The following is a 14,817-nucleotide window of genomic DNA, read 5'->3' on the forward strand; positions in this document are numbered from 1 at the left end:
AAAAGGAGAAAGAAAAACAGAAAACACAACGTTCACTACACATGAGGAGCAGCAACGTGACAGCCATAACTACAAATGTGCATTATTCATAGACACAGCTTGCACCACAAATCCTTCTTCACTGATAACAAAAACCCCACCCACCAAAACCACCAACTTAAATCACACTTGGTTCTTTATGTAAAAGGTTTAGGAGCTGGCTTTTTTTGGTGCTGCTGGTGGAGCATTTTGGAGTGTTCTTGTTCTGGCTTTTTTTTGGTGCTGGTGATGGAGTGTTTTGGAGTGTCTCCATTTGCAGCTGTTTGAGGCATTCCTCTATAATTAGATCAAATAGTGTGGGCTTCACATAAGTTAGAAATAATCTACAAAAGACATTACTTGAGTTGTTCCACACATTTTACATTTAGAAAAAGCACCTATCATCTGACTCAACTCCTCAGAGCCTGTCTTTACTGTTATTACTATTATATATTATCAAATGGCACTTTATCACTTTAAATTTGCTTTGAACGAAATCCAAGAAATTCCACCAGCCAGTACGCTCTGCTAGCCCCAAGTCAGCAAACTTGCTCGTTATCAGGATACCGTGTATGTGTGAGACGGGGGAGGAGGAGAGTCATGCAGGCGGTCATGGGAAGGGGGTGGTTTGCATATTTAACAGCCCGTGCCCGAGCGCCGCAGCCTTTTCGGGGTCGGCGCTGCGAGGGACTGCCGAGCACCGAGGAAGGGACGGCGTGCACCGCACCGGAGTGAGTTGTGTTCCAGCTGCGCTGCCGCTTCAGCCCCGCTCCGCTCTTTCCCCTTGCTGCTTCTGATCCTGCTCTGCCCTCCCTAGGCTACCGCGACAGTGCGTGCGAGGTCAGGCTGTCAAATTAGGCTGCGTGTAGAGCACGTCCTGAGAGTGTTTCATTTGTAGAGATTTGTTCGGTGTACTCAGCCTGACTGAGTGGTGCTGCCGGCAGAGAGTAGCTCCATGCGGTGGCTGCGAGTTTAACCCGAGCACGCCATCCATGCACCTTCTCTGCTGCTTCCAGGCATCCTTACACTGTGCCTGCTGCACTTAGGACATGTGTGCGACCACGTGCACCCCTAAAGCCAGACTTTGCTCAAAACTGTGAGCTGCTTTCCTGCGGCAAACAGGCACATCACTGGCATGGTGTAGAACCGGGCCGCTGCTCCTCATCAGTGCCGAGCTACTTGGATAACCACGCTGTGTGTCAGGGTACTTGCCAAGAAAAGACAGCCTCATCAGCCAAGAAATCAGTGTGAGGAGGCTCTGGGAATTCTGCAGGGAGATTTTAGTAAGTGAAAACCCATTTCAAACCAATATTCCATTAGATGTAAAGGCTGACTAAAATGCCTTCACTTACATAACCAAGCTAAATCTAGGCTAACGTCAGAGAAATTAGATTAATTTTAAGCAGCACCAACCAATTATTGCAGGTCATTTTTGTGCACTGTTCTGTTCATGTTTCAAATTCCTGTGTTCTAAAACAGTGGATTAACATACTTTGGTCCTAATTCCCACAGTCATTTTATAGAGTAAAAACCTCCTGCATCTGACTCCACTCACTCAATTTTTCTCCTTATCAAAGTCGAAGGTTTTTTTATTACTTGTCTTTTACTTCAAAATGATACTCTGAATAGCCATTGAGGATTTTTTTCTTTCCTTCTAACTGCTGTCATTTTCCTATATACATAATCCTCCCACACACATTTCCTCTGTTAAAAGCAGTCTCTTGTTCCCTGTTCATTTCAGACTATCCAAGCAAACAAACCAAAGTTATAAAAGTATCTTTCCTGGGCTTCTGTACTCCTTACAACTGTTCGTAAACACCAGTACTTTTATACTCAAAACTTGCAACGTTTGTAAAGAAACAAAGACACAACGGTCTTTTTTAAGTTTACTTTTGTTCATTCTTCTGTTTTATTTAATCCAAAATAGAATCCACCTCTCCCTAAAAATGTGCACATTGTGTAAATGATTGTGCTGCAGATGCACACATGCCCAGGAACACTGTCAAATCTGTTTGTATAGAAATCAGACAGAAGCTCTCCAAACTTTAAACTGAAAATATACACAAAATAATTCTTTAATGAGTTCTGGGTTCCTGCACGAGCAAGCAAGTTAGCCAGTGCAGCATGCTCCTGTGCCACTGCCCAACATGCTCTGCTGCCCTGAGGGTTTGCTCATTTCTCCTTGCTGTCTATCCCACCTTCTCCAGAGCAGCTGCAAAGCAGAAGGACCAACAGAAGTTGGTGCTCATTTTCAAAACATCCTTGATCAAAATCTCACCAGAAAGTAATTACACTGCCCAGGAACCACTGATGGGATTGGCCTTGGGCTGGCAGAGAGCACAAAAAGCTATGCTCATTCACACCTGCTGGAGACTTACCATATATGCTGCAAATTTCAAACAGGTGATTTTTTTTAAACCGCTTTACAGTTAGTTCAAGAAGCATGAGAAAAAAGAAAGGAGGGGGAAAAAAATTAGCCAAATCCCACATATACATTTCAAAGTGCCACCACTTTGAAGAATCTTGTCTGACCTCGAGGCAATCTGCTAAAACTCCCAGAAAACAAACCACAACAAGGAACTGAGAAAAACTGAAACACCTACTTTTGAATCTCTTTGGAAGTAACTAAAAATATTGCTGGAATGACTTAGTAAAGAATAAGCATGAGACGGAAAAAGAGAGAAAACAAGGACATTCAGTGATACCAGGCAAATTGTACTATGCTTTGTATTTGTAGCAGATGCAAAGAGGGAAGGCAAAAAAGCTTTGTGCTGTCTGACAAGCTTAGTTTAGTTGATGTGTGACAAAAAAGAATGTGTGATGTGTAAATGCATGCCTCAGCCAAAGGGCCATTTTTCTGTGCCAGGCACACAGCAATTGGGACTGCCCCAGAGCCAGACTAGCTGCAGTTTCCATGAGAAACTGGCAGCATGCTGCCTCTCAAAGTATTTTCTACTTAAGTGTAGGAACACACAGGTTAGGGTTTTACATGCTGGGCAGTTTTTGACTGTAACTCAGGGGTCCTGCACATTTCTGACTTATGGCTAAATTTGGGTGGTCCCCAGGCTTCTGGCTGGGTGTTGCTCAGAGCGGTAGGGCCACATTTGGCACTGCTGGTGCTCTCAAGGAGACTGGCAATGCCTGAAGAACACTTCAGCAAGGTTCTGGGTCTCCTCAGGCTCACTCTGGCTAAGAAAAGAATTTCAAAATATTTGAAAATACCTGAGATCTGTGCCCCAGCCCAGTGTACTGATGCCTCCTGGGCACAGCGGTGTGTGTGCCATGTACTGCAGGGCAGAGCAGGAGGATAGCAAGAATTTGTGACCAGGACACATAGTGGAGGGTACTGGAGAACTCTGCAAAGTGAATAAAAACCTTTCCCAATCAAACCTGTGCCTGCTGCAGGGATGCTTAGAAGCCTAAGTCTTTCATGACTATAATTTTGGGGTGTTTCTAGCAAATTATACAGTAGGTTCATGATATACAACAAGTCGAGCAAAGTAGTTTAGACAAGCAGGGAGAAGGATTTGGTGCTTGTACTCCCCCTTGCACTTACACACACACTCACACCCACACATGGCTGGGATAGAAAAAAAGCCCACTTTTCCACATCCAATGAAAGATGTTAGGTGGCCAAGACAGTTACAAAATTTTTGTGCTGGACAGGCTTATGAGGTCGAAAATGGACATGATTCGTCCTGGCAAAAAGCAGCTGGCTTTGGAGAGCCAGCTAAACAACACAGAGCTCTGGTGCTCACAACTGAGCTCTGAGCTTTGTAGGAATATTGTTAGGTCATGCTGATTCATCTGAAGAGTCCAGAGAGAGATGCAAGGCCTGAATTTTACAGCAATGACATGGGGTTGGCAAGCATTAAGATTATTTAGGCTTTTGTTCTACCACAAAATGCTTCTGGGAATTCTTGGAACATCTGATGTGGATATAAAAGACTTAAGCAGTTTTTCCTGAGAAAGGATCCTAACCACTCCTTTGTCTGCATCTTTCCTGAGATCTCTTGCAATTTTATTTACCAGTATTTCACAGTCTTGGGTGTGAAATTTATTAATCTAAAAGAGGCTGCACAAAACAACTTCAAAAGTTGTCTACATAAAACTGGGACCAAGTAGATGCAAATCCAAGGTTTGAGGATCAGACAGAAAGCAAAGTCACCACAGATGCTCAGGCCCTAAAGGGAAGGGTGTGGCAAGCCAGGCAGACTGAGGACACACTGCTGAAGTGGCTGAGTAAAGCCCTGTCCATCACCACTTCCCTGCCTCCTTAATCTTGCTGACATGTGAGAGCTCCCTCATTCACTTCAGTTCAAACAGGGTGAACTTCAGATATCTGAATTAATTACCATCAGTTTGATTGCAGTTGCCTGGGGGGCAATCACAAACTCAGCTCAGGGAAACCCAGTAGGGTCTGGCATTCTCCTTCAACAAGTCTTGACAGTGGACACCCATTCACACTGGACTCCCACTTGAAAAAAAAAACCCAAACTTTTCATATCTTTCTTATCTTTCACTGCTACATTGTGGTCATTTTTCTAAAAATAATCAGCAAAAAACCAAGTGGTTTTTCTCCTGTGTTCTTGAAGGATTTTGAGTTCTGATTTTCCACATCAGCAAATCAAGCCTAAAGCGTCCTCAGAGAGATAATTGCTTTAAGGTCTCCTACAGCTCCTTTTTTTTTTTTTAAAGGCCACATATTGATAGATCAGGCTTTGCTCAGACAGTAGAGTTTACTCATCAGGTCACTTGAAATACTTATAACCATTAGGGCTACTCAATACTCTCACAGTACTGCCTTAAAACCTTTTCTCATTTTAGTATGTTGATTTCCCCCACAGGTCACAAATAAGCAGCACAGCAGGTGCATGCACATGCAAAATCCTTCTAAAAAAAGAATTTAAATCTATATTATGCTCTATGTTATCCAGGAATCTAACCTTGAAAATCATGCTAAGAAGTATCCATTACAGTTGGAATTTTTTATTTCAAAACTCAACCCTACATAAAATTCCATAAACATTTACTTCAGATGATTTGTGTACTAAACAGAAAAGGGTACACAGATTTTTTTTCACTTTTCTTTCCAAGGTCAAGATTGCTATCTAGCTTAGAAATATGAGATATCAATTCCATATATTTATTTTCTATAACTGGACCAGAGTGGAAAAAGAGACCATCAAGTTTCAGAAAGAGAGCCTATGTCAGACTGAAAGCTGACAGCAAATAGAATTACTTAGAGTTTTTAATTTTATTTTCTGTCAAAACAGACTGCTGTGGAAATCTTCCACTGGAAGACTTGCAGCCTTCCATCAATCTGCCAATATTCTCTAATCCTTCTCCCCAAAAGGATGGACAGAAAATTTGTTGTTCTCTTTGCTTAAAAAAAGAACTAATAAAAACATCTTTTGCAGGGAAAAAAAAACCCCAAACCACCATAACTATTAAGTCAGTACTATTCTTGGTTTTCAAAGGCTGAAAATATCTCTTAAATCTCTAATATTTTTTCACTCAAGGTAAAAAATTTGAAGACATTCCTGCAGCATCTAATTAGATCAGTAACCAGGAGGAGTGCAGCACCACACCCACAGGCAGGGCAAGGCTGCTCCTCACAGGGCTTCTGCCTTTTCAGCATTGCTCAAATGGATAATGTAAACAATTAGCCTTTCCCCAAAACTTTCTGACTGTTATGTTGGTTAAATAAAAAAGGAAGAAATACTACACATGGATAGTTTTATCTTTCCTACATTTTGCAGTTTATAAAGTTACAGCTGTGGAAGTTTTGCTTTCCTTGCCTTCTACAGTAACTATTTTAGTCTTGTCTCTCTGGTTCCTTCCTCTGAAATTTGAAAATTTAAACGAAGGCAGAAAGGCTCACTTGGACAGGTAAAACATCATTTTAAAACTGAGGAGGGAGAAAGGTGCTTTATGCTCAGCTCTCCAGTCACAGGGATTAAGAATTCACATATATGACAAGGACAATAAGCAAATAAGGGCAAAATTGAACTTACTATTCTTAATGTTTCTCAGATGAAACAAGACAGACTAAGTCTCTTTCCTGGTTAAAGATTTTTCTTTGTACTCCATGAGTAACACAACTCTCCCTAACCCCTAAGGAACAGAACCAAAAATCCATGCTTCATATTTGGAGAAGTCAAGTCACTCCTGAGATGACAGCCTAAGAAAGATTGCTCCTTTAATGAGCAAAGATAAGATTCTTTTGTCTGTATATGCAGAGACCCAGCCAGCTTCTCACCTTTCATTTTCTAATTTCAGTATCCTAGCTGACACGAGCACTACACTTGCCTATGGCCCTGTCACTAGTGTTGTCATATATTACAAGAGTTCTATTGTCATTGCATTGCAAGGGTTCCATATTGCTAGAGTTTCATACCTCCTCAATGTTTCTTGTAGGCTCCTCCTCTAGGCTCTGACTCTTCCTTGTCCTCAGAGCAGCCAACTGACTCCAGTTCCTCTCAGCCAACCAATCCACTCTTTTATAACACTCTTCTTATTGGCTACAGGTGTGGCCTGTTAACATCAGGCCTGCTCCCAATCTCTAATAATTCGCTCAGCTGCAACTCTTTAGGGGGTAAGATTACATTCTCTACCACCTTCTTTACCTATACTGTATGCTCTTACACACTGGGAGTGAGGAAGACAAGAAAGAGTCTTCCCTGAAATCCCAGTGTTACTATTAATGGAAGACATTTGGCTGACACTAATTTTAAGACTTCAGACTGTGTACATGGCAGAAATATATAAGTAAATATAAGAATTGGATGAAATTGCAGTGCCCCATCCACCCCTGTAGGACATCCAAATCAGGTTGTTGGACTTGCATCTGCTTCAAAAACTATTTGATTTTCAGGCTAACTTTGCAGAAAAACGTCATAAAGAAACAGCAAATGCTTTGAAAACAGCACTAGGAAAAAAACAAAAAAAAAAAACCAAAAAAAAATGTCCTCAAAGCTTCTCACCTTTGGATAGTGCTTATGGAGGACACAAACTTCAATTCATAAAGTAAGAGTCTTCTTGGCAGAGAGATACCTGTCGGCTTACGTGACTGAAAGCTGATTTGTTGTTATACTTTCATCCTGCAAAATAATGAAAATGAAATATATAATCTGCTCCAGCAACTCTGAATGGTTATAAAAGCTTAATCTTACAATAAAAGCACTCTGAATGGTTATAAAAGCCTAATCTTACAATAAAATTAAGAGGTATCCATTGACTGAATCATCTCTCCTGAATCATTGTCATGCTCTGGTTGGAATTCAAGAGAGGACAATGATACCTGGCAGACAAAGACCTGCAGCTTCCCCTTCTATGGCAGCATTGTGTCAGGCACTAATTGTGGCACTTTCCATAAGTGACTCCTAAATTAATGAAGAACCCTCATGCTGAATGAATAGAAATGCAGTGCAGTGCATCGTCTTTTCCAAGCATACAATTCAAGTCCCAACTTTTAGAAACACCCTGATGAACCTTACCTCAGTCCTACTGGTCTTGCTTCTTGGAGGGAACAGCTGGGCTCTTTTACATCCTCTAGTGTTAATGCAACCTTGAGGCTGGAAAACTCTTAATTTCTTGCAGCGCAAAGTACAGTTAAAGGGACTTTGCACCACAAGCCCTTTGTCAGACTTTGGGTGCATGTGAACACATAGCTCCATAGCTCAACTTAGCTGGTTTCCCCCTCCCCTTCACTCCCCTCTGTTTTTTTTTTCCTTTTTTCCCCCCTCTTTCACCCAGGGAGAGCTCTCTGCTGTCATCTCAAATACTAACAACCCTATATAGGAAAATGTAGTTATGTGCTGCCTTATTTCAAAATATTTTCTCTGAATTCACACACTGAGTACCTGCCATCTTCGCATTCCACTGTAAAGGAATCATGGAGGGATTCTTCTGAACAGATTTCTTGGTGTAAATAAAGAAATATTGTATCACCAAAGGTGGATTGAAAAGGGAACAGAGAGGCAGGAAAGACCACATGGCTGAGGCAGGACAAGCGGAACAGTGGGGCAGAATGAGCCAAACTTCCAGACGAGCCTCCTGCTCTGCTAGAAATGGAGCCAGCAGGCCCAGGTTATGGCGCACTTACCTGCGTTTATGTCCTAAGGCTCCTCCTGTAATTCCATCGAGCACTTTGAGATTAGGGTCTAGTCAGGGAGAGTTGTTCCCAGGCAGCAGGAGTTTCATCACCTGCAGCCCAGTGGTGGGAGCTTTCTCTCCCCTGACTGCCAGGCCAAGTCTCCCCACATCCAGAGCTTCCTGCCATTTTCTAAAGGCCTTGTCCATGTAGAGACCCTAAAATGGTGGTGGCCTCTGCCCCCCTCATGTGTCTCAGTTGCCTCCTGAACACAGCATGCATTAAAGCTCTGTAGTAATTTTCCACCCCACGTCAAAAAATGGATTTTTAGCATAAAAGCTGGACAATATTGAGGAATGTTGCCAGGCAAATCCCACTAGAGCTTACCACCATTTTCTGAGGGTGTTATCTGCTCAAAGACTCTAAAATGGCGGCGGTCTCTGTTGAGGCATAAATAAAAGTTAATACGTTCCTCACATGCACCCAGGTTTTGGTGGCTGTTACCCACCTAAAGAATGTTTTCTTGTCACTTGAGGGCAGGATTTTCCAAAAGAGAGGTGAAACACTGTTCCACTAGAGAGGCCAGCAGAGTTTTGGTGCTTAATTTTGCTGAGGCTGGGCACTCAGGACCAAACACTGGCAAGCAGATGCTGCATGCTCCAGGTACACACATGAAAATCAGCCTGAGCAGTGTCCAGTCTGCCAGTGCTTTTTCTCTTCTGTACTACTGCTATCTGAAACTCAGCATTTCAGTCCCCAAAAAGTGCTGGTTCCTTCCTGGGCTCCATTTTTAAACTCTAAACCTGCTTGAAGTTTTCAAATCGATTGTTCAGTTCTGCTTCAACTGGAATAAAAGCACCCCAAGTTCATCAGGAAATACAGTATCTCCATAGAGCCACAAACAGTTTTAAATAATTTGAAATGTCATAAAATTTTTAGACACTTGTAACTCCACCATTATTTTTTGACCCATGAGTATAATGGCGGATGCCAGCTTTACACATATTTGACATTCTCTCAGATTTCCTGTTTGATTTTGTCACTGAGTGGCTCCAAGTTTAATTTAATCATGAGATGCAATAATCTTCTGTTTAAAGGTATGTTAAAGCCAGTTAAGCTGGCTTTCACAAAGTCACAGAGGAAAGCTGGGAAATCAGCTAAGCAGGTCAACAACTTTAAAGTATTAAAGCTAATTTATTAGTAAATTTAAAGCTGTTGAGTTCATGGCTTTGAAAGCTGTATGCAGTGAAACTGGGACTGAAGTGTCAGGAAAATCCACAAAAACTAAAGGTTTATGTCCAAAAAGGAGACACAAGAGTCCTGCAACTTTATTTGAATAAAGGGAGAGCTTCCACTGGGGCGCATGCCCATGGGGTTTTCTCTCTTGAGGTTTCAGAGTGTGCAGCCTCCTTTGATCCTAAACTCCTGGCCGCATGTTGCCCTCTTCCTTTCCCCACTGGTTGAGGTACTAGGAAGGTACAGTCTTCCTGAACCACCTACCACATATCCCCCCTTGAGCCTACTATTTTAGCCCAAAGTTCAAAAACTCAGACTGTGTGTTTAAAAACCCTGACTGTTTCAGCAGCCAAGCTGTCTGGCTCAGCAACCAACTTGCAGCCCAGAGTAGGTAGACACATTTAGACCCATATGAAAGACTTTAATACCCACATCTTCATCAAATTGTTTGTAAAGACATCACCTTTCCTCTCAGAAGTGCTGTCAGTGTAGGACAGGACAGGTGTACAGGGCTGTCCCAGCCATGTATTCATCAGAATAAAAATTGGAAAAATACTGGTGAGGTGGCAGGTTTATTGGTGGAAAGTAAGTCACCCCCTTCTGATTTTATACACACCTGGCTTTGCAACGAACTCACCTGAACAGATTTAATAGCATTAAGAAGGTGGCTAAATGCCTGCAAGTCTGAGCACTGAAGTCCCACCATGACCATCTTTCAGTATTTTTAAGCCATGACTAACCTAAAAAAAGAGAAACAATTTTAGATAAAGATTTTCCTGCTCTCCACCTCCAAAAAAGTCCCCAACATCTTCACCCCAAAAATCAACTCAAAGACGCTAAACAGATATTTTTCCCCTAGAAATGACATTTTTCAATAATTCAGTAATTCTGGATGGTTTAAATGGTTTTAATTTGCTCCTCATGATCCTCTTTATAAAACACACTGGGGAAATGAGGGAGAGGAGGACAAGGGAAAAAAACCCTAAAACCCCAACAGCTTACTTTGTATGTTTGGCAAAAAGCTATTCTGAACACAACCATTTCTTTCATTTAGAAACTTATCTGTAATTGTTTAGGAAGCACTACTCCTGACATTTCACAGTAAATATAAATAAAAAATAAAACCTACAAATATTTACAAAAACATGTTTACAGTAAACCTATAAGGGCCTTTAAAACGTCACGTATTTTTGGTAAACTCCTTGTAGAGCTGGTTTTAGTTTTGTTTTTATTTTTTCTTATGGATGGAAAAAAAATCATAAGCTTAAGAGTGCATCATCACTACAAATACTTGATTAGTCCTTATGATGTGATCATTAGAAATTTGTTTAGCTTTGCTTTAGACAACTCAAACAATGGCTTCCGCTGCTTCCTTGACAGACCAAACTATTCCACTGTCTATCACAACAGGCAGAGATTTGCTAATCATCCGCCAAAATTCCCTGATCCTTTACATCACTGCTCTTGACTGGACATACCTTTGTGTACAGAAAGCTTCCAGGGTAAGAATTAGGCTCTTCCAACACACTCGCCTACCAGAATGTTCTGCCCTCAGCCATCTCCAGCCCTCTCTCTGTGTAGCTGTCTCGTCCCTCACGACTGCACCTTAAAAATCTGCTATTCTTATGCTTTTAATGCCCTCCAGCTGACAGCAACTATTTGCTAGCAGAGGGCTGAGTGGGCAGCCAAGAAACAGGAGCCATGTGTGAGTGGTGTAGCAAGTCCAGGGCACTGGGACTGCTAGGGGTGTTTATGGAAAAAATTCTATGGACACTTCTAAAGGAGGGAAACAGACAGTAAATCACTAAATCAGTAGCATTTGCTTGTCTCTAAAAACCTGAAAATTAAGACTCAAGGTTTGGGGTTTTTTTCCCTTTGGCTCCTGAATTGCTGTCAGGAATCTCAAATAACACATGCTCTTTTAAAAATGCCATTCCTAGCTCTTGAATGACAGCACCAAATCAGAAATAGGGAGAAAAGGGAAGAAAATCCTGCTATGATCTCATTCTCTCTTCTTACATTAACTTTCTAGATGCATAACCAAATTCATAGTATATAATAGTATATTGTATTATCCTATATAGAGCATACCAAGTAATAAATCTGGGTATGAAATTTGAAAATGGAGTAGCCAAGCTCTGCCACTTAAAACTTGCTTGAAAACGCTGGATTTGTCAAAATTTCTCTCCTTAGAGAAAGAAGCGGTTGCACCTGTAATCTGTGAGCTGCTTGGCAAAAGAGAAACATGTTTTCCCTTAATTAACACATTTAAAAAAACTAGTCACATCCTGATGCAACTCATTTCACCTGGAGCCTCTCTCTTTTATACTGTGGAAAAGAACACACTTGACTTAATTGTAATGAAATCTCTGTTTGGAAGCACTTGTAGATGTCTCCATTGGTAATTTTCCAGCAAATTCCTGCATTTCTGCTAGGCCATTTGACATGATAAGTTTCCATTCACTAATAATGTGAATCTCCATTCACTAATAATTCACTTCTGAGCCTGCTGCATGCTGTAGGGCAGCAGATAAATTTTACAATGAATTAAGCAGTCTCTAATGTGCTTATTTGCTGGTTTTTTTGTTTGTGTTTTCTTTTTGCTTTTGCTACTCTGAAGACAGAAGGTACGTGCTTTGACTTTAGAGGAACAAGTGGCAAAAGCAGTTTGCTCTTTTCAGAGCTTCACTGTCTACAGTGAAAAGCTCATTATGTATTTCCTCAAGCACATGTTTTCAAGGCAAGATGACTAAACAGGGAGTTGTTCTATTGTGAGATTATGTGGTAGCACTTACTCATGAAAAAAGGAAAAAAAAAGAGTTCCCTTTCTGTTCTAGTGCAGATGATCTGTTTTCCAGGCTTTGTTACAAGCATTCTGAATGTGATGCATATAAAAGAACGGTAAATGCAATGTCTACTTCAAAGCAAAAATGAGAAAGGGTTTTGCTTTGGGTGGGGAGGCAGATGGTTGTTTTACTATCCTTTCCTCAGCACATTCAAATCTCAGCTGAGCTCTCTTAATAAAGTGCTGTGTGTAAATTCTTACTTTTGATTTAAAGCAGCCTTATCTGTTTCACCTTTCCTGTACCATCCTTGCTACACAATCAAACCTTCAAATACTATCTTTTGTTGTCTGTTACCCTGGGAAACAAGTCCTGTAAAGTGACTCCGAACTAGAACCGAAAAGAAAAAAATAAATTACATGAAAACTTAATAAAGTAATTTCAAGATTTCTTTTGGCTTCTGTACAAAAACTGAAAATTCAAGGATGATTTTCTCAAAACAACACTGTAGCCTGGTTTCCATAGCAGATTTTTCTTCTAAAATAACTTTGGGCGATTGCTTGTACAACTTTGGTACTAAATGATGCAAAAAATCACAAGGGTTTGGTAATTCCCGTGATTTGGTCTTGGATGAAGGTCTCCATAAGCAGTAGGGGCTGAGCAGGGCAGGTCTGAACAAAATTGCTTCTCGAGATAACAACTGTCTTCTGATACAGAAGAATAATATATCTGGAAAAAAACCCCAACAAAATCAAAAAAACCAAATCAAAAATCACTTTATAGATGGCCTGAGTTTGGAGTCACAAGAGAAATAAATGAAAGCTGAAAGTTCCTATTACATCTGAATAAAAAAAAAAAAAATCAAGTCAGCTTTCAGGAGTCACTCTAGGAGGAACTGCAGGTTCAGCTGTCTTTGTCCACTTTGTCTGTGGGTGCTGTGGCTGACAAATGGGGAACACAAAGGTGTGAGAGACGCAGCAATTGCAAAGTGCAGCGCACCAGGGCTTGGTGTAACATTTCCTCTGCATTGTACAAGCATGTCTGTCAAACCAAGCAGACAGTGTTTTTGTAGAAAAGGGAGTTGATTTAACCCTGTGTAAAGCAGCTCTGTCTCCCTTCCCTGCAGGGTCCAGCATGCCTCAGTACAAGCTCACCTACTTCAACCTGCGGGGACGAGCGGAGATCAGCCGATACCTCTTTGCCTATTCAGGCAAGAAGTATGAAGACCACAGGATAGAAGCAGCAGACTGGCCCAAAATCAAGCCAAGTGAGTAGCACTTAAAGCCAAAGCTCCACTAGAAATGCTGGCAAAAAGAAAAGCAGTTGAAGAGGTACCTGTATGTTTTGTGAGCCTAAGTACACATAACTTCTGGCTTTAGTTAAGCTTGTGCGAGTTTTAAGGTGAGATAGCCAAAATGTCATTGCTGATGCTCTCACAGGAGACTGGATCCAAATGTTCAGACCATCTGAAATACCTTACCTGCTGTCATCCAGCTGGACTTTTACTCCTTTTCAGTTCAGTACAGTGTGTGTGTACCTAAAGATAACCAAATGAGTGCTAATCTCAGTTTCTCTGCGTAATTTGATCTCAAAGACCACACCTCAGACTTCACCCTAGGTTTAGAAAGCCAAATTGGAAAGAAAGGTCAGGAAAGACACTCCTTTGCAACCTGAATGGTCTTCAGAGAGGAAAAGTGATGGGAAAACAAAGTCAGTTGCTATAGCAAAGAAAAAAAACAAAAGGATCAAAAGAGGTACTAGAAAAATAATTGTTCCTAAGAATTAGCCCTACCAACCCTTCCAGAAGTACCCTTCAGGCTATTGTACCCCATTCATTTTATGTCTTTTTGTTTAAATAACCTCTTTTCAGCTTTTAAAGGTATTTGTTATTTCTGTTCATTAAATTAGCCTTAGTTCAAGAGAAGCAGATCCTGCATTTCAAGACTCTGGGTAGGAACTCAGTGTCTTCATTTCATGGATTAAGCTTGTGTTTGGCTACATGGGCTATGACTTTTCACATCCAGAATGAAAAATCACGGCTTTAGTTTGGGGAAAAGACACAACCAATTCACAAGGTGACTTCTATTAATGAAGCAATGTTTCCTGATAAGCTTTCACACCATTTAATAAGCTCAGCCTGCAAGCTACCAGATTTTTCTAGGGTGCAAATTTTGTAGGTTTGGTCATTCCTGTTTGCAGTGACTAGAATGATAATCAGTCAAACACAACTGTAATCCAAGTGGCAATTGAAGCCTTCAGTGGTGGTCAAGTATAGAAAACACTGACAAAGATCCACAGAGAGGAATAAGAAGCAGTGGAACAGAGACACTTTCAGCTAGGGATGACTGACTTTGGAAACGTTTTTGTTATAAGAGCTTAAGCCAGTTAACCACGTGGCATAGCTTATTTCTCTTTCACTGCAGTTCTCAGGAAGCAGGGTAGAAACTGAAGGTGAGATTAAGAATTCAGATGACCTGGTGTAAGCTCTGCAAAGGCTTTTCATACTTAATTACACGCATATTCACACGTATGCACACTCACTTTTGTCCTGAAACAAAGTTGAGAGTATAAGTAAAGTATGTTTTAATGTGGCATTTTCTATACCAATGAATTAAGACAAACTAAAAAGACAAAGCATAATTAGTCACTTACAGGGTGCAGAGGCATTCACATTCTAACAGCAGA

The 14,817-nt window shown here is 41.0% G+C and overlaps 1 protein-coding gene across 1 annotated transcript in view; it reads left to right on the plus strand.

Moving 5' to 3' along the window:
* Positions 1-670: 670 nt before the first annotated feature.
* HPGDS (hematopoietic prostaglandin D synthase) overlaps positions 671-14,817 on the plus strand; it is a 29,579-nt gene continuing 15,432 nt past the window's right edge. The window contains exons 1-2 of the mRNA XM_058803988.1: positions 671-749; positions 13,259-13,399. Coding sequence (XP_058659971.1) covers positions 13,267-13,399 — 133 coding nt within the window. The 5' untranslated portion in view covers positions 671-749; positions 13,259-13,266. The remainder of the gene's footprint in view (positions 750-13,258; positions 13,400-14,817) is intronic.

Source organism: Ammospiza caudacuta, chromosome 4 (assembly GCF_027887145.1).
Source record: "Ammospiza caudacuta isolate bAmmCau1 chromosome 4, bAmmCau1.pri, whole genome shotgun sequence".
In the NCBI taxonomy this organism is placed as follows: Eukaryota; Metazoa; Chordata; class Aves; order Passeriformes; family Passerellidae; genus Ammospiza; species Ammospiza caudacuta.